We start from the raw sequence: 26,869 nt of genomic DNA on the forward strand, positions 1-26,869 counted from the left end.
AATTATATTTTATTTCATTAAAATTACCTATTCTAGCATAGCTTTGCTTTCAAAAAAATTATACATCAGTTAATTTCACACAAAAAGTTAACCACCTCGACCAGCCTATGTCAGACGCAAACATGGCGGCCGGCGTGAATGAGGTTTTGTCAAAAGAGCTCAGCGACAATGTGTCGGACAGCAAAGTTCTGGTTGTTGGGGCCGGCGGGATCGGCTGTGAACTGATCAAGAATCTGGTTTTGACAGGTTTCAAGTGCATACATTTGGTGAGCTTTGCTAATAATGACCGATAAGTTTCATCTGTCCACTGTCCATCAGGGCCACGGTTTCTCTTCTTCGGTGCTGTAACCTTTAATCAATGCTACACTGTACCACATGTGCACAGTACCAGCTCCCAACTATGCGAGGCCGTCTGCTGCGGACCCGTACCCGTTCCCCACTAGCACTGCCAGTACCACTCCTGGCTGCGTGTTGTTTGGTTGAATACACAACCAAGAGAATTTGGGCTAACCATGGTCTAAGGGTCCTAGTAATATAGCCTAGTGTTCATTCCCACTAGGGCTATCAGTATCCAGTATCACTCAGTCACTGTTGTGAAGTTCGAGCGAGAACGATAACAGAGGAAAGAACGAAACCACAGTCCCTCAAAGGACTGTTGCGAAACCATATAAGTCTACTCAGCCGTGACAGTTTGTAGGTGAAAAAAGACATCTACCTGTAAACCTGTCAATTTCGAAACCGGAAGTTTTTGTTTTCGAAATGAAATAATCGCGAAGCATCAATCAAGCAGTGATTGTGTTGCAAATATTGGTTGAAAGGATTCAATGGAATTGAAGAATCGTATTGTTTTCGCGGTATTTTATGACAATAGACAAAATTGCCGTTGTTTAACACATGCTGTAATTGTCATATCTACATCATAGCTATATGAAATGATGCCGGAAGAAGCGAGACCTGTGTGATTACAATGTAGAAGTGATGCTAATGATGTGAGGAAAAGGGATTTTATTCTGGTTATCAACATTTGGCAAATGTAATGTAATGATGCAGTTTTCCCCTTTTTTATTTATTTTTGACCATACCATTCTTGCATCGTGCAGCAGTCAATGTAAACTTCCCCCACCCCTCACCTTCACCTCACACAGAGGGCTTTGGATCAGTTTCGTTAAATTTGCTAAATGCCCCTCCCAAGTCCCCCCAGGGCACGGTCCCTCTATCACATACAGGTACTGTGCCCAGGGCAAGGCAACCAAGAAAATCCCCACCAATAACAAGAACATCACTGGGCAAATCCCCATCACTTTCCAATTACAAGTCCGACACCATTCGTCATGTTGTTTGAGACAGGGACATTACGTAAATAAGATAATTGGTCAGCCTTCTCAGGTTTAGTTTCATAGTAAATTCTGTCTAACCCCATGTCTATCCCGTACTCTGCCTATGATGTCTCTCCCCTGTTCCTGCCCCTTGATTACATTAACAATAACTGTTGCATAATTACTTTGACAGTTACATTTACACAGTTTGCATATACTTTATTGTTTTGTGTACTGTTTTCACAGTAAAAGGTAACGCAATCCACACACTGAGTCTGTTAATTTTAGTGATATGATCAATTGTGTACTGGCAGTTTTTTGAAATTCACTGCTACAACAACAAGTCAGATGCTCTTAGGAAGAGAAAAAAGACATAATGCCCAGGTCTCAAGTGAACATGACGCACACAATGACTAAAGTTGATGTGCAGCTTTGATCTCTTTTGGAGCCTAATAAAAGCTGAGTGACTTTTGCTGCATACCACATACCACTTGTGTAATAGCGTATTAATAAAGCATGAAGAAAGTAATAGAAAACACAAGAGATAATAGCTTTCCCGCACTTTGACTATTGTCTGGAAAGTTTATGAAATTTTCTTCTTTACCTCACTTACCTCTTCTTTACGTCAATAGATTGACCTTGACACTATTGATGTCAGCAATTTGAACAGACAGTTTCTATTCCAGAAGAAACATGTTGGCAAATCAAAGGCACAGGTAAGTGTAAACCATAATAGCTGTGGACACGTACTTACATGTAACTATCTCAATTGCAACATCAGTAACATGAGTGACATATACTGGTAATATCAATTCTGAATTAGTTTATGTACAGAGATCAAAACTTGTGAATATTTCATAGTTTTTATCGTAAATCATATGAAGTTTTCAGACATGGTCAGTAAAAGACTTTATGGTGTGATTGAGGTTGCTCTTGCAAGTTCAAAATGCTAGAATATATTTCAAAATGTGTTCACTCTCCGTCAAAATTACCAAAGCTTTGTAGGAAGGTTTTCATTGCTGAAAAAGTAATTCAAATATTGAAAAATAAGTACTGTGTCCTCAAAATAGGTACAGTTGATTGGAAAAATGGTTTTGACAGTTTTCAACAAAAACCCAAAATGTGTCAGATCATGAAGGTGTTTTATTTTCTTAACCTAGGCTCTCAAAGTTCATGAGTGGTATCATACCGGAATTTTCGCCACCAATTTTCCAAACTCATGAAGAAATTTTTGGACTTTTAGCAATGTTTCAGCAAATTTTTTAAGTGTAGTGACTTATCAAACCCATATTTGCTTGTCCAAATGGATCTACAAATTAGTTTGTTTTTCTCCAGGTTGCAAGAGAAAGCGCATTGCGTTTCAATCCAGACGCTGATATTTATGCCTATCATGACAATATCATGAAGTAAGTTCATATGATTTTTTCATTTTGTGAATGAAAATTTCTGAAACTTATCTTTTCAGAGTTCAGCCAAAATTTGTTCTTTCAAGTGTTACATCACTATGTATCAGGAACTATCAGGAATTTGACCAAAGTTTGTTGTTTTCAGTAACTCAAATGTTCCGCTATTCTCTTACATTGTCAGGCCAGAATATGGAACAGAATTTTTCAAACAGTTTACCATTGTCATGAATGCATTAGATAACAGAGGTAAGGAAAAATAATTGAACAGTAACTTTACAGATCTGCTGTACCTTGAATCTACTCAGAGTCTGTGAAACAAAAAGGCACAGATAAAAGAAACTGATCAAAGTAAAGTTTTTTCTTTCATTGAAAGTGAAAATCAAAAGTATATAATCCACCTGCTTACGTAGAGCCATCCTTCAGTGAATTGATATATCAACCTATTTATTAAATTATGGTTAAAACTATCCAATTCAAGAGTCTGTGCATGAATAGCTGGCACGGTAAATGTTAAAGGGACAGAAATCTGTATTCATCCAGGACATTAAACCTTGAAGATTTCATTCAGTGCCAGAAGTTTCCACATTATCACATGATACTTCACTGTCAAACATGACCGTAGAACCACACATGGTACTTAACTGTCAAACATGACAGTAGAGCCACAAAGCAATGATTTTCAATCATTTCTGTTAATTCAACAATACATATGTTTATCTGCAGCTGCACGTAACCATGTCAACCGAATGTGTTTAGCAGCCAACAGACCGCTTATTGAGAGTGGGACAGCAGGATATCTTGGGCAAGTCACCGTTATCAAAAAGGTAAAAATTCAAGTACTATTTACAAACAGCACTATTGTATGTTTCATCAAGAACAGTAGAAGCAGGTGTGGAAATAAAAAGAATGGAGGAAGCATTCATAGTTTGGTCTTCTATATTTCAATTTCAAAATGCAAATCAGCAGAAAAACAAAAACACAATTTATTGAGAAGTGAGTCTACAGTGAATGAATAACTTCATAAAAGAATGTGCAAATTGATGCAAGTCAGTGTATTGGTAAGCCCTCTCATATTAATGCAAAGAATACAATACGTCATATTCTGTGATTCAGAAGAGATGAGAAATTTGAGCAAAAATTGATAAAGGAATTGTAAATTTTATTACAGCAAGTCACAGAATGCTATGAATGCCAGCCGAAAGCACCACAGAAAACTTATCAAAGTTGTACAATACGAAACACGCCATCTGAACCAATCCATTGCATAGTATGGGCAAAACATCTTTTCAAGTAAGTATCTGCTTTGCTGTGTTGAAACTGCTGAATTTGAATCACTGAAAATGTGATGGAAATTCTTTCAAAACATGCATATTATTGCTTTCAATAAAATAAACGTATCCAAATTTATGGCTAAGCAGGATATTAATTTTTTGTCTTTCTTTATTTGTCCAATATTTGCTCTTAATTGTACTATACTGTAGCCAGCTGATTATTGTCAGGAGAAACTGTTGGAAGCTTACTCAGTTGACTTTCATTTTGTCCATATAAAGACTTTTAACAGAAAAAAAGGTTCATAGTGCACTGTCAGTAAATGATTAAAGCCTGACTGTAATCTGTGAAAAATATAGCAAAACAATCAGCATTGTCACACTTTGGTCTTGAAAGTCTGTCTTTCTTTGAACTGTGGAGCTAAGCTTATCCACTCCTTCACATGGGTCCCATACATACAGACACAGTAAAGCCAACTCCACTATGGTCAACTACTGGGAAGTCCTACCAAAGTATATTGACTGAATTCATTGTTGTTATTGTATTATATCTGTAGTCAGTTGTTTGGTGAGGAAGATCCTGACCAGGACGTCTCTCCTGATACAGCTGATCCAGAGGCAGCCGGAGATGCCGGCATGGCAGCATTGGAATCAGAGGCAGATGAGAATGTAGTGGGTGGAATTCAAAGAGTATCTACCAGAGGCTGGGCTGAGAGTACAGGTTATGATGCCATCAAAATATTCCAAAAAGTGAGGAACCATTTCATCCGTACACTTGAAATATTTGAATAATTCATACAAAGTTACTTGTCTGGAAATTTCTTAAATAGATTGTTGTCATTCTTTCACAGATCTAGACTCTGCAGATGGTCATTAACCCTTTTGAGTGCCAAAGTCGATTTTTATTGCCTTATACAATAAAACTGCAATAATTTATTTCAGATCTAGACAATTTTTTCTGCTTTTTACCAAAATTTTGGTCAAAAAGTGTAGCCCATGAAAATTTATGTCCATCGGGTCCAAAATCTTGGAAAAATTACAGAAAAACTCATAAAAATTGGTAAAATGTTGCCCTGATATTTTAGGGGAAAAAATTTTAGTGCTTAAAGGGTTAAATTGTGGGGATAACACTGATGAGTTATGTTGATTTTGGTAAAGCATGCTACAGGGCACTGAGGGTGCTGTTCTGCGAGCTGGCAGACCATTGACTTTAAGGTAGAACGCACCTCGGGGACAGACATTCGGACTCTCAAACTTTTACAATTCTGTTCTGATATACCACATGTGGGGGTTCATTTTAAAGCTCTTGGTGAAAGAAAACTTTTTACCGGCTTAGTTTTTTGAAATTCGAAAAATTTTATTTTTCGCCATAGAGTTAACACAGGGATGGCGGCCATTTTGAATTTCTAATATCGGTAAATCTTGGATTATTTGTTTCTCTAGTACCAAAATTTGCACGGTGACCCCCTATTTTTATTCTTGATTTTGAAAGAGAATGATTGAAAGATTTCTTGAGGAAAGTTTGAGCAAAAGTTTAAGCCTTTCACTTTCGAGGTGCATATTACCTTAAGCCACCACCATGTGCAAAATCATAAAAACAATTAAACACACTGGTATCTCCTACCTGTTTTCATTAAGTTGTAATATGTCTTTAATGCTTTACTGCTTTAAGAAAGTGAATGTTTTATTTTTTCCTTTATTTATTTTTATGTTTTTCAATTAGAGTCATTTCAATTGAGTTAAGTGACATTTCCATAAAGAATATATTGAGTGTGTTCAAGAACTTAATCCAGCTCTGAAATTTCAGTGTTTCCATAACATATTATTCTTTTTCATTCTTTAGTTGTTTCATGATGATATCAAATACCTATTATAAATATTAAGTTGTTTTGTTATGATATCAAATACCTTTTATTAATTACTTACAGCTGTTTCATGATGACATCAAATATCTATTATCAATGGATAAGTTATGGAAGAAAAGACGGCCACCAAACCCAATTAATTGGAATAATGTACACAATATCCCACTGACACCAGAACAGTCACAAGGTAGAACTCTCTCCTTATTTGTCTGGTTAAATACTGGTCCACTTTCATAGTACTGTGACAGCTTTCTGCTTAGATCTGCAGTCATGTATGGGTGCTCCACTATCTCTTACCCTAACCATAATTCAAAATGCAGTAACTGAAGACGCAGTGTTGTATATCTGTTCTCCTCCAAGATCTTGTTTGAACTAATAACTCCCTCAAGTGCCAGCAATTCATGGCTTAGAAAGTAATGCGCCACCATCTCCATCTGACTTCTTTTCTCTTTATTTTCAGCCCCAAACACATCTGCAGGACAGATGAAAGATCAGAGAGTGTGGAGTATGCAGGAGTGTGCAGATGTCTTCAAAGAGTCCATTGGTAAATTGAAAGAACAATACAAAGAGAAAGGAGAGCTTGTTTGGGACAAGGTAAGGCACTGAGCAGTGGTTGGATTTTATCATTTAATGTCCACACTTGTTTGTCTTTCTTTATCTTCTCTCTCTTTCTTTTTCTTCGCTCTCTGTCTGTCTCTGTCTGTTTTTTTGTCTAACTCTGTCTTCTTTCTTTTTCTTCTCTCTCTGTCTGTCTCTGTCTGTCTTTTTGTCTAACTCTGTCTCTCATTCTTTGTCTGTCTGTCTGTCTGTCTGTCTGTCTGTCTGTCTCTTTCTCTATCTCTCTCAGACATGCACACATACACAGTCACAAACGCTGAACTTTTATTTACCAATCAATAGTGTACTTTTACTCCACCTTAAAATGCACAGGACACAACATATTACTCATCAAATAAACATATTCTCTGCTCACCAGGAAACCATAATGTCAAACTTTTGTGAAACATGTCAATCTGTAGATAGGTAGTGACAATCCTCTTCACCTTTTGTACTATACAGGATGACAAAGCCTCCATGGATTTTGTCACCAGCACAGCTAACATCAGGGCACACATATTTGGCATTGCAACCAAGAGTCGTTTTGATGTCAAGTCCATGGCTGGTAACATTATTCCTGCAATAGCCACAACTAATGCCATTATTGCCGGACTTATTGTCGTAGAAGCCTTGAAAATTCTCTCAGGAAACCTTGACAAATGTAAAACAGTAAGTGATATTTGTCTTGAACTTCAAGTTTTTGTTCCTTTAGAAAGATTGAATGGTTACACAGGCAAAGTAGTACTGTCATGTATTGTCAATATCACCATTCATACCCAAAAAGTACTATGTTTGATGTGAAAGGAGAATAAAATGTCCAATGATGTATTCAAAAAGATAACAACAGTTGTCAATTGATATCCTTTCAACAATTTTTCTGCATTTTTGGGATATTTTTGCTACCCCGGTAATTAAATGTAAGCTGTGGAGCATAGATTTGTTTTGGAAAGTACAAAGCAGTACAGGAGGTGAGAAGGGAAACTTTGATGTCTCATGGAGGGGCCTCCCTAGGTAACGGAAGCTTTTGTGTTTTCTTTTGTGATACAGGCTATCACGTGACAAATGAATGTAAGTATTACAGAAATTAAAATTCGTTTGAGATATTTTTCATTTCATACCATATCATTTGATGTATTTCCTTTGCTTTGTCTGTTCTCTAGATTTATCTCAGCAGGGTTCCAAATGCCAGGAAAAAGCTGCTATACCCATGTTCACTTCTGGAACCGAATCCCAAATGTTACGTGTGTGCTCCAAAACCTGAGGTGAGTCGAAATTTCATTTACATGTAGTTTCTTATTGTCATTTCTTACAATGTTTCATCTCAAATACATGTCGACATTCCCACAATGTGATAAGATAACATCAGTCAGGAAATGCATTGGCTTGAAACCCAACACAACCAAACTATTGCCAAGATCAATTATTTTGTCATTCCACTAGTCAAACAGACCAGTGGATACCAGTACACTGCATTCTAGCTAAATGAATCAGCTGAACTTTCCCAAGTTAACATGTTATAAGTTATGTGATAGGTGTTATAGTTTTGTGAAAACTTAAGACACCATCACGTCACTCTTGTCTAAAGAGGGGGATGCAGTTAGCAAGACTTGAAAGTTTTCTTTCCTCTCATAGTTCAGAACACCATCTAGTCGCCTTCTCATGATTTTGAAATTTGAGTGGAAATGTGACATTTGCATAAGCACAACGCCAAATTTCATGCCTTGCTGATGTGTGAAATTGTAGCCTTTTATGACCTGGTTGTAAATTGAATTGTAATATAACCAAGTACTTCTGATAAATTTACAACAAATCACTACATTGATGCGTCACCATAGCTGTGACAGTTTGTTTTACTGCTTTCGCAAATTAAGTGTTCAAGCTTCAAGTTCATATGGAAATCAAGTGTACAAAGTTAAAAAGTGTTTCAATTCCTTAGAATAAAAAAAAACAACCATCTTAATACTAAACTGTAAGCAAATTGCTTCATAACAAGATTTGTGCCTACATTTACATTACACTTGTCCAGATTTAGCCACCAGTGTTAGTCATCTATCACTGCTGATCATCTAACTCATAAAAATGTCTTCTGTTTATCACAGGTGTCTGTCAAACTGAACACAAAACAAATTACAGTCAAAGATTTAGAAGAGAAGGTAAGTTTGTGTAACCATAAACTTTAGTGAATAATTTCATGTGTTGACTAGCAACCAGTGAAATGCTCAGTAATATCAAACATTCCACTACATCAATTTACTGCCTTTGTTGCCATGTCAACAGTATCTCTAAAATTGACCTTCTTTCCTTGTAATGAGGGTGATATAAATATTTCAATCACATGTACTTCACATGATGGGCAGTGCAAATGTGACAGAGAGTTACAGCAGAGTCCTATTAGTCAGTTACTATGGTATTCAAGTCAGTGTAGTGAAATAAATTACCTGTTATGAAAACCAAAACAGACAAAATAATATCAAAATATAGTGATTTTTACTTGAAAGATTGTGATAGCAAAACTAAAGATGAACACAAAATACTGGTAATATTTCATCAACACAATGAAAATCTAAATAATATGACCAGTTACCCTATTACCTGGAAAATAAGTCCAACAATACAATAATTTTATTAGAAATGTATAAATCATATTGACAATAAGTAAACTTGTTGCGTACAACTTGTGTCATGTATAAATTTGAATGAGACCCTGTAGAATATTACACAATTTTTTTTCTGCACAAGCAATCAGTATTGCTTTCCAATATTTCCTCACTGTTATACCATTACTGGTACAGGTTTCCACTGCAAGTCAGATTCTTTGTGGGCATATTTTTACTTAATATTTATTTGTTTATTTATCCTGGATATATAGATATTGAAGACAGCTCTTGGTATGGTTGCCCCAGATGTTGAAATAGATGATGGTAAAGGCACAATACTAATATCAAGTGAAGAGGGTGAAACAGAAGGTAAGATTTTGTAAATAGTAGACTTTAATGTAAGAAAAATCAATAATTTTTGATAGAGATTGCAGAGTCAATATTATGCAACTTTGTGAAAGGCTTTCAACTGTAGAGCAAAGCAGTTCTGTTGTTTTTTCCCATGATGAATTTACAAGCCTATTCTGGTAATCAGAGTAATCAACACGGTGAGTAGTCTGGACTACAGTTGTTTATTAGCAAGTTAAAAGCTAGCAACAGTCATGTTGACCTAATATTTGAAAGACACACAGATATAGAGTGTTCTAAAAAGAGTCAGTCCAACTACAACCATAAATCAAAACGGAGGGTGCGGGAACACACCAGGATCATGGCATAGATAAGTGTATAGAGGAGGCCGTTCAAGTAGTACTCTTTGTCTTCTAATGATCTTTATTTAAAATATACCGATGTTTCGGCAACTCACATGTTGCCTTCTTCATGGTAAAAACTGACAAATAAAAGTGAGCACATACAAAAGTAAAAACACGGTCCCTCCACAAAACGGTCAAGAAACGCCACTACTTTCTTTTAGGCGAGCGGCAGACACACCCATTTTTCACACTTAATGTACCCATCTTACATACGGCCACATCATACATCATTTTAAAGCTTATTATCTCTACTTCAAGAAAATTGACGATGTGGAGCTGCCAAGTAGGGCCATAACCCCCTAATTTGCATAATTCACATGGGTACCCAATTTGCGTAAATGTGATATAAAATTAGGAAATTCATTGTTAACTACTCTAAACATACTTTTAAACTATTGAGTGATATATCAAATGAAAGGTATTTGCATGCAGAATACAAAATTGATATCCAAAAAGATATTAAAAATGGTTTTACTGAAATATTTTCATATTAATACTGAAAAAAATATTTAACCCTTTTGAATAACAATATCTCAAAAATTTGAACACATACAGCCACATCATACAGCCACATTATACATCATTTGAAAGCTTACTATCTCTACTTGAAGAAAATAGACAACATTTAGTTGTCAAGAACGGCCGTAGCCCCTAATTTGCATAAGTCCCACGGGTACCCAATTTGCATAAATGCGATTAATATTAGATATTTATTATTCACTACTCGAAAAATACTTTTAAACTATCGAGTGATATATCAAATGAAAGGTATTTGCATGTAGAATACTAAAAAGACATCCAAAAATATATTTTAATTCATTTTACTGAAATATTGTCATATTTATATTGAAAAAATATTTTCCCCTTTTCAATAACAATATTCAAAAAAATTTAATACAAAAAGCCAAATCTTACAGCATCATCATACGTTATTTAAAAGCTTACTATCTCTACTTCAAGAAAATTGACAATGTGGAGCTGTCAAGTACGGACGTAGCCCTTAATTTGCATAATTTACATGGGTACCCTATTTGCATAAATGCGATATAAAATTAGAAATTTATTAACTACTATAAACATACTTTAAACTATCGAGTGATATATCAAATGAAAGGTATTTGCACGGATAATACAAAATGGATATCCAAAGAGATATTAAAATGATTTTACTAAAATTTTTCGTACTAATGTAGAACAATATACTTTCCCCTTTTTAATAACGATATTATAATAATTTTAACACATAGAACCGCATCACACAACCACATCAAACGTTATTTGAAAGCCTATTATCTCTGCCTCATGAAAAAAGACGATATGCAGCTGACAAATAGGGCTGTAATGATTTAATTTGCATAATTCAAACGGGTACCTAATTTTCATGAATACAATATAAAATTACAAAAATCAATTGTAAAGTACTCTTAACTTACTTTTCAACTATCAAGTGATATATCAAATGATAGGTATTTGCATGTAGAATAGAATCATGAACTCCAAACGTGTATTCAAAATATTCTTATTGAATATTTTCAATTAAATCGTAAACGTTTTGACTAGTTTATAATATTCAAAATATTGTGTACTAATAACGAATAATGCTAAAGTTTTGGGGATAAATATCTGAATTTGTTTTGCAATTGATTTTTTTTTTATTAAGGATACGAAAACTGGAACATTTTCCTGTCTAATTCCCATATAGCTGAACAACAAGAATACATAAAACCAATTGAAACTAATTTGGGATAATTGGGTTTTCATATTTAGCAAATTTTCTAAAGCGTGTTTTGTGCTCCATAGTTGAGTGTTGAAATATAACAAGTTACTCTTAAAAACATAAGTAAAAAGAAAAGCAGATGAGCTTAAATTTGCAAATTAAACCGACATTACTTCACCATCCAATTATCCCAAATTAGTTCCAATCTTGTTATAAATAGCTGTGTGTTGAATGACCCTTTTGTATTATTGATGTCATTTTTGTTTCAATTTCTCTAGAAATCTTGTTTGATGGAGACATCATTGGTTACTACATCTGTGTTACATCTGTATTTTCAGTTCAGTTATTGTGGAATATGTAGACGGAAGGCACCATATTTCATTTATCGTATTTATTGTCATATAATGAAGGAAAAGCAACTCAACACACCGTTCATATCTTCGTTGTTTGCATTTTGTGTAGGATATTGTGTATATTGTCATTGTATATTATGTTTGGCTGTTTTATATAAAGTGTTAATTAGCCATGGCGATTATTCTAGTTAAGAGTAAAACACTAGCACCACTTACAATTTGGTACCTTATGCTAAAAATACAAGTGAACAAAATGACGCCCACGAGGAAAGTTCGTGGACCGCCCAATTATAAGTGGATGATGCAGTCTAACCTTTCACCGATCAGAATGCATTGACTATCTTCTCAAACAAATCGTGAAGAAATAAACAACATATATACATCAAAGATACGACAGATTTTACACGGAAAATTGAGACAATAAAAGTTCCGGCCAATGCGACATTGGTAACACTAGACATTGTTTCAATGTACACTAATACAACGCACAATGAACCAATGGAATCAGTCGACAGAGCATTAAATCAGGAAAGATCATCAAATGATTGCATAATCAAACAACCAACAACAAAATACATGATAGCTATGCTGAAAATAATCTTGAAAAACAACACTTTCAAGTCAACAGTGAACTTTACCGTCATGTATTTGGGTGCGGTACGAGATCTCCAGTTTTACACGAAATTCCCGACATTACATTTCACAAGACAAAATGAGAATAATTCAGCAACACACTGAACAAATATCGCTCTGACTGAGATTCAGAAACGATGTATGATTCTCATTGGAACTTAACACAAGCTTAATGAATTCATATCAAACATGAAAAAATGCATCATACTTTCAAATTTTCGAAAGCTCTTCTCAAGAAATCATATCGTTAGACCTCATTATCTATAAAGGTCATCGGTGGAACAAAGAGGACATTCTCGACTGCAAAACACACACAAAACCAACAGATACATTGCGGTTCACGAAACCAAACGGTAACATTCAAGGGCCTTGTTAAACGCGAAACATTACGATACGTTAGAACAATCATGCAACAACAAGGCAATAGAGAATACAAGATATTTTCGAGATAAAAGTAATGAAATGCGACCAAACGATTCTAAATCTTGTTAAATTGGCAAAGGCTTACTTACATGTAAAATCAGTTTGAACATACTTTTTAATCAGATCTGGTCAGAAAATTGTGAAAATTGCCAAAAATATGTTTCGCATTTGATTAAGTTGAAATTTATCATAATATATTACCTAAGTCAGGACACGTGACCAAAATCTGTTATTTTCCCGCCAAAATTGTATATTGCAAATAACTGAACATTCCAACCGTTAAACATCAAAATATTTAAAATATTATTACCAATTAATGTATAATGGAATAGAAACTTGTGTTAAAACTACTGGCAGATGCAAAATTATTGAATTTTCAATAACATTTCTTCACAAAAAACAACAAATACAATATTTTTGACGTTTTACATGAATGTTTTGAATGTCAGAAAGAAGTATAGATAGAGTTTCATGAGTGCCATGTATTTTTGAAAGAGTGTGATAGATGTTGTTTCCAAAAGTGCAGAGAAAATCAAGAAAATTTAACGGGTTACGGTTGGAATATTAAAATTAATAAAGACGTAAATTTTGGCGGGAAAATATCAGATTTGGTCACGTGACTCAACTCGTCAAGATTAAGGCAGACATTTTTTTAAAGAATTTAATAATTTCAATGATTTGGCCAAATATCAATCAAATTTGGTGGTTTTTAAAGATAATTGATCATTTTCTTACTTTTTGGCTTGATGGGTACAAACACCCATGCATTAATTAAATTAATTTCAAAACCTTGGAATCGTAAATAGTAAAAGGGAACCAAAACATTTTCAGGTCCCCTATATGCTGATCAAAATCTCCAAGTACCCCTCTACAATCTCCAAAAATTTTCGAATCCAACCCGAATTCCTCTGCCTCTCACCGTTATTTGTGAGCGTAGCCTAATCAAATACATAAGAAACGGAAATATAAGCGTTACGATGATGCCAAACTTCACAAAACCTACAACAGTCCGATCTCCGATTCAAATGAGCGTACACAAATACAGCCTGAACGAACAGTAGACATCCTAGCTTCCGTACTTGAACAAACTGAACTTTCAGTGGAACAACTCGATTGGTAACACCTACAATCATTCAATCAGTGCACATGTTTCACCAAAAAAAATGAAGGACTGATGAAAACAGCTCAGTACTCTCAAAAGGTAGCATCAAAGGATCGCGGTGTCACATTAGTCTTGCTACCCCATGGGGCAGAAAACGTAGATTAGGGTTACGTCTCGCCATGGCAAATCAACACTATACATAAAACGACCAAACATAACATAATATACACTTACAATATACACATGTACCGTACACAAAATTCAAACAACTAAGATATGAACGATTTGCGGAGCTGTTTTCTCTTATTACATGTCACCAATTGTGTCTGCTGTCAAATTAATCTTCCCTGCACAGACCTTTGTTCCTGCCAAGGCAGCACTAACTGTGGCAACCCTTTTACTCATGACAATGCTGGTGAAGAAGAGGATGATGAATTCCTACAATAACTAGATTTACTGGAAATGACATGAATGATTGGATCATGAATCATGCCATTACTTTGACTGCAGCTTACTCTGACACATTGTTTCAGCTACAAAGCTACATTTTAACAACTACAATAGTGCCTTTCGTGTGGATCTTTTTGTTGCATTGATACTTAAATTAATTTTTTTAAATACCATTATTAAAAAGAGAAAATATTTATTTTGACAGAAATATGAAAATATTTCCGTAAATTAATTTAAATATCACTTTTGATATCAATTTTGTGTTTTACATGCAAATACCATCACCACAGACCATATATCACTCGATAGTGTAAAAGTGTGTTTAGAATAGTTAACAATGAATTTTCTAATTTCATATCTCATTTCTGCAAATTGCTTACCAGTGTAATTTATGGACATAAAGGGGTACGGCCTTCCTTGATAGCTCCACATTGTCAATTTTCTTCAAGTAGATATAATAAGCTTTCAAATGACGTATTATGTGGCTGTATGATAGGACTCTATGTGTTAACATTTTTAAAATATTGTTACTCTAAAGGGGAAAATATTTTTTCCATATAAATATGAAAATATTTCAGTGAAATCCATTTCAATATCTCTTTGAATATTCATTTTGTATTCTACATGTAACTACCTTTCATTTGATATATCACTCGATAGTTTAAACGTATGTCTAGAAAAGTTAACTATAAATTTATAATACTATATCGCATTTATGCAAATTGGGTATGCGTGTTTATTATGCAAATTAGGGGGTTATGGCCCGATTTGGTAGCTCCAAATTGTCAATTTTCGTGAAGTAGAGATAATAAGCTTTCAAATGACGTATTGTGTGGCTGTGTGTTGTTGCTGTATGTGTTAAAATTTTTAAAATATTGTTATTCAAAAGGGGAAAATATTGTTTTCCATATAAACATGAAAACATTTCAGTATAATCAATTTCAATATCTCTTTGAATATCCATTTTGTATTTTACATGGAAAGACCTTTCATTTGATATATCACTCGATAGTTTAAACGTATCGTTAGAAAAATTAACAATAAATTTCAAATATTATATCGCATTTATGCAAATTGGGTACCCTTGTTAATTATGCAAATTAGGAGGTTATGGCCCTACTTGGCAGCTCCACATCGTCAATTTTCTTAAAGTAGAGATAATAAGCTTTCAAATGACGTATGATGTGGCCGTATGTAAGGTGGGTACATTAAACTCCTAAAATAAGGCCCTTTTTGTGGATTCGCCGCTCGCCTATTTTGATATAGTCCGGGTTTCGATTGGGCTGTCTGTTGATTTTACTGATGGGGTTAATCCCTGATTATCATGCGCGTAGCGGAAGGTGTTAACAGTTACGTGCATAAAATTATCATAAGCAGAAACTTAATTCTCCCAAAATGCATTCTGATTATTGTATGCGCATGCGTCTAAAAGGTCAAAGTTTATTTACATCTGCGTCTTCTGAGAGAAATCACGTGGAGTGACGCAGCGTGAGGGACATTGTGTACAAGTTCGGAGACGATTTCGTCAATTTTGACGACTACCATGTTGATTGGAACTTCATTTTGGAAGATGAAAATCCATGACAGAGAGTTGGGCGCCAAGGCATGGGGAGGTTGTGTCATCAAAACACATCGACACTTGTAGGGTTTCTAGGTTCTAGGCGGTCTGAGAATTCGAAAGGTCGACAAAATCAAAACATTGGGTTCGGCAGTAACATGCGTTTATAGGAAAGAACAGATTTCGTAATGAACATGATTGCCTACTTTTGAGAAGACTGAACGATCGATAGGGATGCACTTGACACCTCTGAACCATCGATAAAGGAGAAAAAAAGGGGGAAAAAAACATTGCACTATTACCATAATGCCAACTCTCAATGGGTCGACACACGGCCGACGGGAGCACTTTGCAAAAACAAGGTCATCGTAAGAGTTCCTTGATTTTGTGTATTGAATTTTGTTGAGAACGATTAAAATTTCAAATCGAACTCTCAAAGTTTGGAACTGAGGAATTATCATGTTAAATCGATATCAAAAGGGAGTTAAGGAGGACATTATCAGGATTTTCCTATGTAATACAGATACGACTCGTCGATCCCAAGCGACGCCATTTTGTTTTCAGTTGAAAATACAAACGCGGCAAAAAAGACGAGTTTTCTTGTCGAATTAGGTTTCAAAATAACAACACAACACGATTCCCTATTTTTTCGAAGTCTTTACCTTGTTAGGAGGTGCATGACTTACTTATTTGATGAAAGGTGAAAAAACAAACGGGAGAGTAAAATTCACAGTGTTTCCGAAATGCATGGCGTCGGTCAAGATCACCTCATGGCTGAACTCAGCCGTAAAATACTATCCAAGATTTCTCGATAGTGACCTAGATCTTTAAGAAACTGTTTTACTCATCTTCTCACGTAGACACAAAAGTCTTCAAATACATGCGAAATAGTGCAGAAAGATGAAAATGAAGTAGATTGATTGACAGAATATCATAGGATACCGGAGCGGGACCGTATCACAAGACGCCGCTGAAACAAGACGCTTACATGCGTATGACATCATTCGCTTCCTCCGTCCACCGCAACGCGGACTGTTGCAACTGTGTAGGTGATTGGCACCTTTGAACAAAGGCGATTCTTGACCGTTTTGTGGAGGGACCGTGGTAAAAATCAGGCTGGTAAAAGGTAAACTGAGGATTGAATCAAAATGCATAGATGAGTGTGTAAAGGAGGCCATTCAACTAGAACTCTTTGTCTTCTATTCAGTTTCAACGAAAGAGCTGCAATGAACTGATGTACCTTTAATGTCAGCTGTTAAGAGCTGACATTAAAGGTAACAAATGCAGGATGTCAGTGTCTTGCTTTCCTGTTGGAGAAGGCTGTTTGACACATACATTCTTCTGACATGGGTGTCTTTGCTTTCTGCTTCTCTTTAAAATCAGCATGGGACCAGAAACAATGCTTTCTTGGTGCTCTTCCTTTTTCTGCTCATCTCATTTTTGCTGGACGCTGTTTGTTGTTTTGCAGGCTTGTTTAAGGATGCTTTCATATTTGACAACATTGCCATTACCGAGAAGTACTTCATTTGTCATGGGGTCATTGATATGTACACTGCCAGTCCGATAGCATCTGTTTTTAGCGTAACTAATTTCATCTTCTCTAACAAGTGCCTCTGGGTGTTTATGACATTTAAAGAGACTGTTTGTAGTTTCTAGTCTTCTGTCAGCGTCTTTTCACCTTGTCTTTCTAGTATATTGATGTCTTTTCATTATATCAACTTGGCCAGTGGTCATAGGAAACTCTGTATCTTTCTTTGGTTTCATGAGATATAACTTGAAGGACTGAAGTACTATGCCAAATGCCTTCACAGTCGACAGCTTCCACCAATTACATCATTGGCAACGTTAGATGTATGAATGATTCACTATTTTTCAGGAAAAAGTTTCCAGTATTGTTCTGCTGAATCTACAAAGCATAGTTGTGTTCCTGTAACTCCAAAGGGAGTTTACGTAACTTCTGTAAAGGTGTCAACTGCACGTAGTAGTAATAGGTGTCAACTACACGTAGTAGTGTTCCAGTAACTCCAAAGGGAGTTTACTTCTGTAAAGATGTGAACATGCAGCAGAATATTTCTATTGTATTAATTAGTTTAAAGGGACCACTTAGAGTTTTGAGTTATTATTGTACGATCACAGACAATGGACGATTATCGACGGTCAAAAAGGTGTAAACCTTTTTGCATGATACAACACTAACAGGAAGCTAAACATATGTGCAAGCAATCCTTCAAAAAGAAATACAGTACACAATTATAATTTCACAGAAAATACCGGGTGTTAAACTTCTAGCGTCTCATTTAAACACACTATGGTTTCATTTCAATTTTGTTGTCATGTTTTTTTACTTTTCTTCCCACCAATAATAATGACACTGTATTGTTCAACTTACCAATCTTCATTTTTGAAATTGCTTCTTTATATGAATGTAGACTTTACAACTACCGGCGGGGCGGGGGGGGGGGGGGGGGGGGGGGGGGGGGTATGTGTGTGTTTTCTTGAGTGCATACTCTTTTCTGACAGCTAGTTGCACTTTGGTCTTTTCCTCTGTCGACAACTTTTGCCACATATCTCCAATGACAGAATCTTAAGCATCTATCTAGATATGGTGCGAGCAGCTGAAAATAATCAGTGGTTATGACATTATTACAGATATTTCAAACAAGATATATGAAATCCTCACTAAACAGGTATGAGTTTACTAATTAACACAGCCACGCATCACCTCCAGTAGACACCTTTTAAAATGATGTGAATGTTCTGTCATTCACTTTTGATATCAATTTCACCAACCTGTGGAGTAACTTGCTTCACGTACTGGCCATAGTCTGCATATGCTATGACACCTTCATAATCCTCTTACAGACTAGAACAAATTCGATCCCTGGGATCGAGTCCCCCTACCTTTAATTCGTGTTATCCCAGAGAGATGTTTTCTGTAACATAATAAAAAACAGACTACTGTTTTTAGCAGGTCAATTTTAGCGTCTTTTAGGTTTACGTCAGCACACTGGTCCAAATCCAATATTACAAATATTTGTTTTATTTTCTTTAAAAATACTTGGAATTGACAGCCAAATGAATCAATTCATTTCAGACTGCGTAGTCAAGATCATAACAGTTATGTTTACATCTTTTACTGGTAATTTCTCTATGACATGGCCACCATATTCTTTAATCAGTATTGCGAACTCTTCTTTCTTCATCCCAACACTTGATGATATCCTTTCGTGAAAGAGATAAAATAAATTGTGAAAATGATCAAACTTGTCCTTGATTTGGGAGATCCTCATCTGCTATCTGGCAATGATTTCTGAGTTTTCTGACCAAAAGGCAACGGACAAGTTTTTGAATTCTTTTTGCAACCACATTTTGTTGTACAAAGTCTTCAAACTTTCCTGCTACACGCCTTTGGATTGGATCGGAGCGTGTTGCATATGTCAAAATAAGATGCCTTATTTGTAGGTATCTTAGTTTAAACAACAAATATACTGTATCTGTTTTTGTGGCAACCGCCACCTTTCGGGATTCATTGGAAGAAATGTTTTGTGTGTGCATAGTTAGTATGCTCCCCACATTCTGTCTAAAGTCTCATGATAGACCTAAAGGGGACAGTCTTCATTAGTAAGGGCACAATATCAATCATTTTTATCATGTATGGAGTTAAAATGTGAAGGAAAAGGCTGTGTAGTAGGCATACTGCCTTATTTCTCCATCAGTAAATCTCCATACATTGTTGTCTGCATTTACTGAAAATTGTGGTGATTCAGGTTTTAGTTGTGGTTCAGGGTTTTCTAGCTATTTTATATTTTTAGCATATGAGGAGACTAGAAACTGAATATAAATATTCAAATGTACTACCGTATAACGATGATGTGTACTTAGGTCATGTACAACCATTGATGTCAAAAAGCAAGTTGAGTTGGGCTCTATCAAACTTGGAAACCTGCAGTCGAACTTGGCTGTAGTATTATTTCGATGTGGTAAAAATCTATTACCAGTCATAGTATGTCCTTAGGATGCCAAGGAAGTCAGTTTTGTGCATCATTTTTTCAGTAAAATGCGAATATGGCACAGGGCGTGTTGCCTTCCAAATGATATAGTTTTTACATACTTGTATCACTTTATCTGGCTTACATCATTTATGCGCTGGGCTTATTTCATGATATTTGCTTGTGTATACCTTGAAGCAATTGATTTCTGCAACATTTAAAATTTTTGGACTCCATATCCATTGGGATGTATTCATCAACAATGCAAATTACCCACACCCACATGCTAAACAATGCAATGGCATTTAGACAGCAGAGTCAGAGCAAATAGTACTTGATTGTTATCACCAGTTTGAAATTGAACTTCGCATTTCATTGTTATTAGTATGCAACAACTTTCTTTGGAATTTAGCAGACACTTGTGTAATACCACAAGGTACTCAAGTAAGGGAAAGCATTTCCAGAAGTGAATAAAACCATAATATCATTTCTATTCCTATAACATGTTATTCTGTACCATCAAGTGTGCACCGACATGACTATGGTCACCGGTTGTACGCCACTTTCACTACTTTCAGGAAAAAACATATTCGATAATGTATCACCTGATTATATGTGTAAATGTTCAACCACAGCACAGTTACTAACCGTGACCGAAGTATCATTGAAAGTCCAAAGTTAGGTTAGGAATAGTCTTTGACTGTGTAGGATACAGGTGATCTCTCTGATGGGTATTGTAAACTGTTATCAGCCTTTACGTGTTTTATCGATTCACACCTTTGAGGAAGCTTAAGCATATTAACCCTTTTCTGCCAGACAGTATCACTTCCCCATCAGCCAAGTCAGTAAAAAGCGGTATCGAGCCAAAACATGATGTATTTTCACCCACTTGGCTTGGTATGTTATAGCATCTTTTGTCCAAAAAAATCAACTTTACAGTATTATGTTTTCAACAGCCTTCAAATGTACAGTATTATGTTAAAATACATCATATGGAATACGTTGTGTTTCATTAATTTTAACCATCTTGACCTGGTGGTGAATATGGACTTGGCAGGAAAAGGGTTAATAAACCACAAAAAAATCATGGTTGACAAGGTTTCAATTGGACACATGTTAACAATGGCGAAATCTTAATGACTTCCTCAATCAGGAAAAGCATGTGGGAAGCGAGTCTAAAGTGTGTTTGCTCACTGGTAGGATGTGTAAATAAATCTATGGAGATGAGAGAAACAGAAATGTCAAAAGATAAACAAGAGGAGAGTTCTTTTGTTATGTCAGTAATGTTTTGTAATTTTGCAACATTTATACATTACACCATATAGTAACCATTTATAATTCATGTTTAGTTGGTAGGTCAATGCAAGCACAAAACAAGTTGAAAGCTAGTCTCTGAAATCTGTTGAGAAAGTGGTATAGCCATAAGTTGTTCCTGAACATTTGAATCCCTGTTTTCTGATGTTTTTTACTCCATCAAGATACTAACAAAGATTACCTGTTTTTTTTTATTTTTACAGAAAACAATGAGAAAAATTTGAGTGTCTTTTCAATAGTCAATGGATCTCGACTCAAAGCAGATGACTTTTTACAGAATTATGAATTAGTTTTGAATATCATACACACGTAAGTATACATAATCAAAGTAATATTTACTATTGTATTGATAGATCATGGGAACCACATTAAATGACGTGGTAACCTTGGTTACAGTTCACATCTTCTGCCCTTTACCAAAGCACTACTCAGTGTCATAATATACCAGAGCACTGCTGTAATTATCCTATGATCAAAGTAACTTTGAAGTGTCATTAATACTTTGTGTCCCTCTACATTTCCATGTGATACAGCCTGTATAACTCTTCATACCACAGGATAATCTTCAACACCAGTAATGTACCATAGTACAACCTGAAATATTGATTTGACTGATAGCAACTGAATAATGCCATTATGTAATTTGATATTTCAAAACAAATCACTGAGATCAAAAATTGTAGTCAGCATAGAGTGGAAGGCATATCACATCAAACTGAAGAGTCAGCAGGTACTGCAGAACATCAAGATCATTGAGTAGATTCTCACAATCAAACTACCTGAAACTCTTTGGAAGAGAGACAGGATTGCTTTTCAGAAATGTCTGTTTGCTTATTCCCTCAGAGTTCCCAAACTTCAGAACAGCCCAACCAAACCATACTTTATTCCAGCCATTACCTGTTACTCAGATTACTTCCAATTATCTTAAAGTTGAGTGAAAAAGATATTGGTGTATCACTGTGTGATATTGCAAGGTTGATCGTCATATTTGACTTTTGTTGGTCTCTTCAATTGTAGTGATGAGAAGTTAGAAGATGACAAAGAGTTTGAAATTGTTGGAGAGAGTCCTGATTTGCCAAAGCCAAGCGAAGACGAGAAAATGAACACTGCCAATCAAGAGAATGATGAAGTGCAACCAGGACCATCAGCAGCAGGTTAAAAAACTATTTGAAAAAGTGTGCTTTGTGAGATGGTGCAAAGTCCTTACCAAGAAACCATCCTGACCTTGTTTAACACAGTTGTTCAAGTTGAATAACACCACAGTTACTGCAAGCTTGCAACCCATAACAGTGCACTCTTTAACACAACATGTCTACTCTGTATGGATTAATTTAGTAACATTTGGAAATTTTATTTCATCAACTTTCTTCCATCGCATTTAAGAAAGTAAGAAGTCCTTTCATCAAAGAGCGCTGCTCATAAATGGCATTTCAGATTGTTGTCCAGGCAACAGTCTTTCCATTGTCCATTTTGTGTTCTTTTTTATGCATCATCTTTCACTTTATCAGAACATTTTCATAAATCTTGATGATTTTGATGTGTTTTCCAGGTGATGTCAATGCTGAGGATGATTTAGTTGTAGTAGAAGAAGTAGAAGAAGAGATGGAGACAGCAGCTACCAGCAGAAAGAGGAGACAGTCTGAGGAAGGTCCGGCCACTCCTGTTGCTAAGAAACGACGATTCCATAAGCCACAAGATGAAGATGATTTGATTATCTGTGACTAGGCACAACAGGAACAATATTTGTTGTCAGAAGCACTCAAAGACCATGTTGTAAATTCCTTTGACTGTGGAACTTTTTGCCCCTGTGTAGTGATGTGAAAACCAAAGAAATACAGAAAATATGTAACAGTCATGCCATTAAGGAGACGTGTCTTTCATGTCGTGAATATTCTATGATTACTGACTAGTTTATTCACCCTTGGCTTGAATACATCATGGCTAAAATGACAGTTTTTGGCTTGCAGAAAGTCGTCGTGGAGCAATAACTGTGCGGACAGTTGGAAGAATTTTCAGTGAGGTGTATGACAAATATGAATATGAGGCAGCTTACATAATAGTAACACCAAATAATCAAATATTCTGTATTGCATCATACCATCTCTTCCATTTGCCATCAAGCAAACAACACAATAAATGTGACATTCTGAATACCAGTTGCTTGTTCCATTTGAAGTTTCATAGCATTTATGAAGTGTCCACATATGAAATGAAATGGCCAAGGTGAGATTATTTTTAGCCATAGAAAACCAGTCAGCTCTTGATCCAACGAACAGAAGAAGCACTTCCAGACTTCTGCTTATATTTTGAGACACAATTTTTTATCATGTAAATGGCGTAACGTCAAAAGAATCTCCTTCACCCAAAAATTCTGAAATAATATCAGAAATATTTATAATATACAAGTAGATTGTACAAAACAGGAATCTACTGCCATTCCAGAGAATTAACTACAGTGCTAGTTGTATTCTTCTGTAAGGGTAACAGTTACAAAAATCTGCAAAATGTAGATCTGATAGAATGAAATAATTGCATCATCTCATGACTGAACAGTCATTGCATTGACAAATGATGATTTGACCAAGAAATTGAAAATGTATAATCACAGCACTGCAATGAAGAGAATTTGACTTATTTCTTGCTCATACTTGTAGACCCCTGTATGTGTCAGTTGTTAAGGTCAACATGAAACATGTTCAGTTTGCCTTATTATTGTAATACTCCACCTGGTACATCTGATACATTGATGGCCATGTCTCTGCAGAATTATTACAATTATCACATCTGCATTTGTAACAGAAACATTTATAACGCACCTCATCTGCGGTCTGTGTTCTAATTAGTCAATTGATAGTCACGTGGGAAGTGCTCTTTTTGTGCTGATCCACAGAAACGACATCATCAGGCATCATTTGTCGGAACTGTTGCCTACTGACTTCAAAAACGACATTTGTGTAAGTGTGAACTGGAATGTAAACAAAGATGCCGTCCTGCAGCCAAGCAAAACGATAGTCGAGAAATTTCTCTGTTTATCCTACTTTCTGAAGAAAAACTGAATGGTCTGGTTTCCAACAAGGGCTCAAAACAAAAAAAAAAGATAATCAAAGGGGCATTTAACATTTTGCAGTAGTATTGCGATGCTGTCAGGAAAAACTTTTTCTCCTGAACAACTACAACATATTACAAACAACAAGTTTAATGTATGGTACGTTCTTATGCATGACTGCGGATGAGGTGTATTATAAAACACATATTGACTGTCTTTAACCCTTGGGCCTGTGAGTCATCTCCAAAAACAGACTGTTTTTGGGGGTGACTCAGTCCCTTGGGGTACAGATGTATGCTGTTTGCCCCATGGCCTGTCAATATGTGTATAAGTTTGTTTTTAAAAATTGTTTCTTGGTCTAGTCCCTACACCATGTTGAAATACCCAGTACTTAGCTTATCAGTCTGGGTCAGTCTCACTTCTACTGAACAGAATTACTTCTACTGGACAGACCCAGGGGACAGACTCACATCTACTGGCTATACTTTGGCTATATTTTTGTTGCCAATTGGATATACAGCTCAGCATAGAAGTTAAAATGAAACTTAAAAATAAAGTTTATAAACACAGATCACTATTGCAATTTGTACATGTAGATTTTTTGTCCTTGAACTGTATCGTAGCTTGTCTGCCAGTTGTCCTGATGACGTATTCAGAAATGTAAGGTATCTTATCTTAGTATTTTCTATTTCTATTCTCTACAATTGAAATCAGGATATTCTATTAAAGAGTAAATAAAAGGAAATAGTTAATATCAATTTAGTCAATATCGCCTCTACACTTGTTCAACTTCAACTTCATAATGCAAGCAAGCAAGCGTAGAATGCCTCTGTGTATTTCCATACAAAAATATATAAATTATTCCCCCCAAAATTAGATATTTTGTCTAAAGTTTAAATATTTTATGAGATACTCTAATTCATAGTACTGTATGCCACCATCAATAGCCCTCTGCAGTAGCAATTTCTTGGTTGCTACAAACTATTTTAACATTATCTTTTGGAGATAGTTACATGTATGAATAGCGCTGCACGCACGCAACATTGGACACTGCTACTTGAAATGTGGACAATGTTGCATGCATGCACGGTTACTCTACCCCAGAGTAACCATGATGCATGGCTGTTTTTGCAGCTTTTACTCTGAGTCATGAGTATGTCTTTTAGTATTTATTGTTTCACTATACAGTCACTTTCTGAGATGTATCTGTCATTCTTGCCTGCGTCATTTTCAAAAGCGTAATCTAAAAATGCAGACAAATATTTAGTTTTGCATATTAATGAGAGAACAATGATGTCAACTCTGAACATCTCTATTCAGAGCTTAAACAGGAAGTTATTGGACCGTGGGTGCACAATAGTGGGATTACTGATGATGCAGACATTTGCATTCACTGGGCGGGAGTTTTTTGAATTCTCATAGCATCGCTTTGACCGTATGAGAAATTTGAATAATCATGACCGACACCTACGTGACATATGCAAAGAGGTGTCAAATGATCGTACAGAGAAAACGTTTTAAAACATGCGTTCTACGACAAAATGCGGAACAAGTTTTCAGTTTATTTTCAACTCACTTTTAGTCGCTATATATTCTCAGACATTATATGCAAGATTCAATTACTATGAACGCCTGAAACATGTCAAAATTATGGGATTCTGGGACCAAACACGGCACGTTTGATCTGTGGCGTGGCTGTCTTACATTTACATAACTTTACGATAATCTGGGTTTTATAGGGGAAGTTCCTGTTTAATTAAAGGTATGTTCACGATCCCTAGGATCGCCTTTGTTGTAGTCTGTAAGAGGATTATCGAGGTGTAATAGCCTTTTGTTTTCCACTGAAATTGTAATCTGGTGGGTAAATTTTCTGATGAGACAATCTGGTGCCAACACAGGCCTTTAAAAAACTTGTCCATGATTCAGCCAGTTTGTCAAGGACATCTCCAGATGCTAAAGGTACTGACACAACATTCTGAACTGAATCGAACATTCAACCTCACAATGACATATGGGTATTAATCCAACATTGGTCATTTTTCCAAACCCAAAACAATTTTTCCATAAACCTGGTTAACTCTTTTCCTTAGTTTCAAATACTCAAATCTAACCAATATAATTGTTTGATGTCTCCTGCACACAAAAGGCCATCAAAATTGTTTCTGGAATAACTTTAATACTTTATTCATAACAACATACTTCGGAAAATGCAGTATAGCAAGAACAAAACCAAACATTGCATAAAACATTTTTGTCAATGTCTTTATCTGCAGCTGCTCGAGGAAACAAAGTGTTTGTAATATATTTCATGAGAGACAGCTTGTCACCAAATGTACAAAAACTTCTCTCTTTAATTTAAACTATCAAATATTGGATAATGCAACTTAATTGAAGAAAAGATAACTTTTCTATTACTGTTATATTTTGGACGCTTCATTAAATAGTGAAATTTGTCCTCAACGGAAGACTGGATTCAGGCAGAA

The 26,869-nt window shown here is 35.6% G+C and overlaps 1 protein-coding gene across 2 annotated transcripts; it reads left to right on the plus strand.

The window, feature by feature from the left end:
• The first annotated feature begins 94 nt into the window (after positions 1 to 94).
• Positions 95 to 25,144, plus strand: LOC139148449 (SUMO-activating enzyme subunit 2-like). Of its 2 annotated transcripts, XR_011555939.1 has the most exons (17): positions 108 to 266; positions 1,949 to 2,032; positions 2,652 to 2,722; positions 2,904 to 2,968; positions 3,446 to 3,546; positions 3,891 to 4,012; positions 4,548 to 4,740; positions 5,919 to 6,042; positions 6,316 to 6,449; positions 6,915 to 7,121; positions 7,613 to 7,714; positions 8,552 to 8,605; positions 9,322 to 9,418; positions 21,544 to 21,649; positions 22,358 to 22,494; positions 22,890 to 24,245; positions 24,575 to 25,144. XR_011555939.1 is itself a non-coding variant. In XM_070719907.1 (16 exons), exons 1-16 carry the CDS (start codon positions 108 to 110, stop codon positions 23,063 to 23,065), a joined length of 1,932 nt encoding a protein of 643 aa, XP_070576008.1. In that variant the 5' UTR covers positions 95 to 107; the 3' UTR covers positions 23,066 to 25,144. The 2 variants fall into 2 exon arrangements, 1 of the variants encoding a protein (XP_070576008.1); XM_070719907.1 differs by having other exon boundaries at positions 95 to 266; positions 22,890 to 25,144.
• The last annotated feature ends 1,725 nt before the right edge of the window (positions 25,145 to 26,869 follow it).

This window comes from Ptychodera flava, chromosome 13 (genome assembly GCF_041260155.1).
Source record: "Ptychodera flava strain L36383 chromosome 13, AS_Pfla_20210202, whole genome shotgun sequence".
NCBI lineage: Eukaryota > Metazoa > Hemichordata > Enteropneusta > Ptychoderidae > Ptychodera > Ptychodera flava.

Excerpts from the sequence above, each read along its gene's own strand:
- LOC139148449 (XM_070719907.1), top strand. The coding sequence starts at position 108 with ATGTCAGACGCAAACATGGCGGCCGGCGTGAATGAGGTTTTGTCAAAA. Across the intron at positions 2,723-2,903 it reads TATCATGACAATATCATGAA|GCCAGAATATGGAACAGAAT; the intron begins GTAAGTTCATAT and ends TTACATTGTCAG. Across the intron at positions 21,650-22,357 it reads GTTTTGAATATCATACACAC|TGATGAGAAGTTAGAAGATG; the intron begins GTAAGTATACAT and ends CTTCAATTGTAG.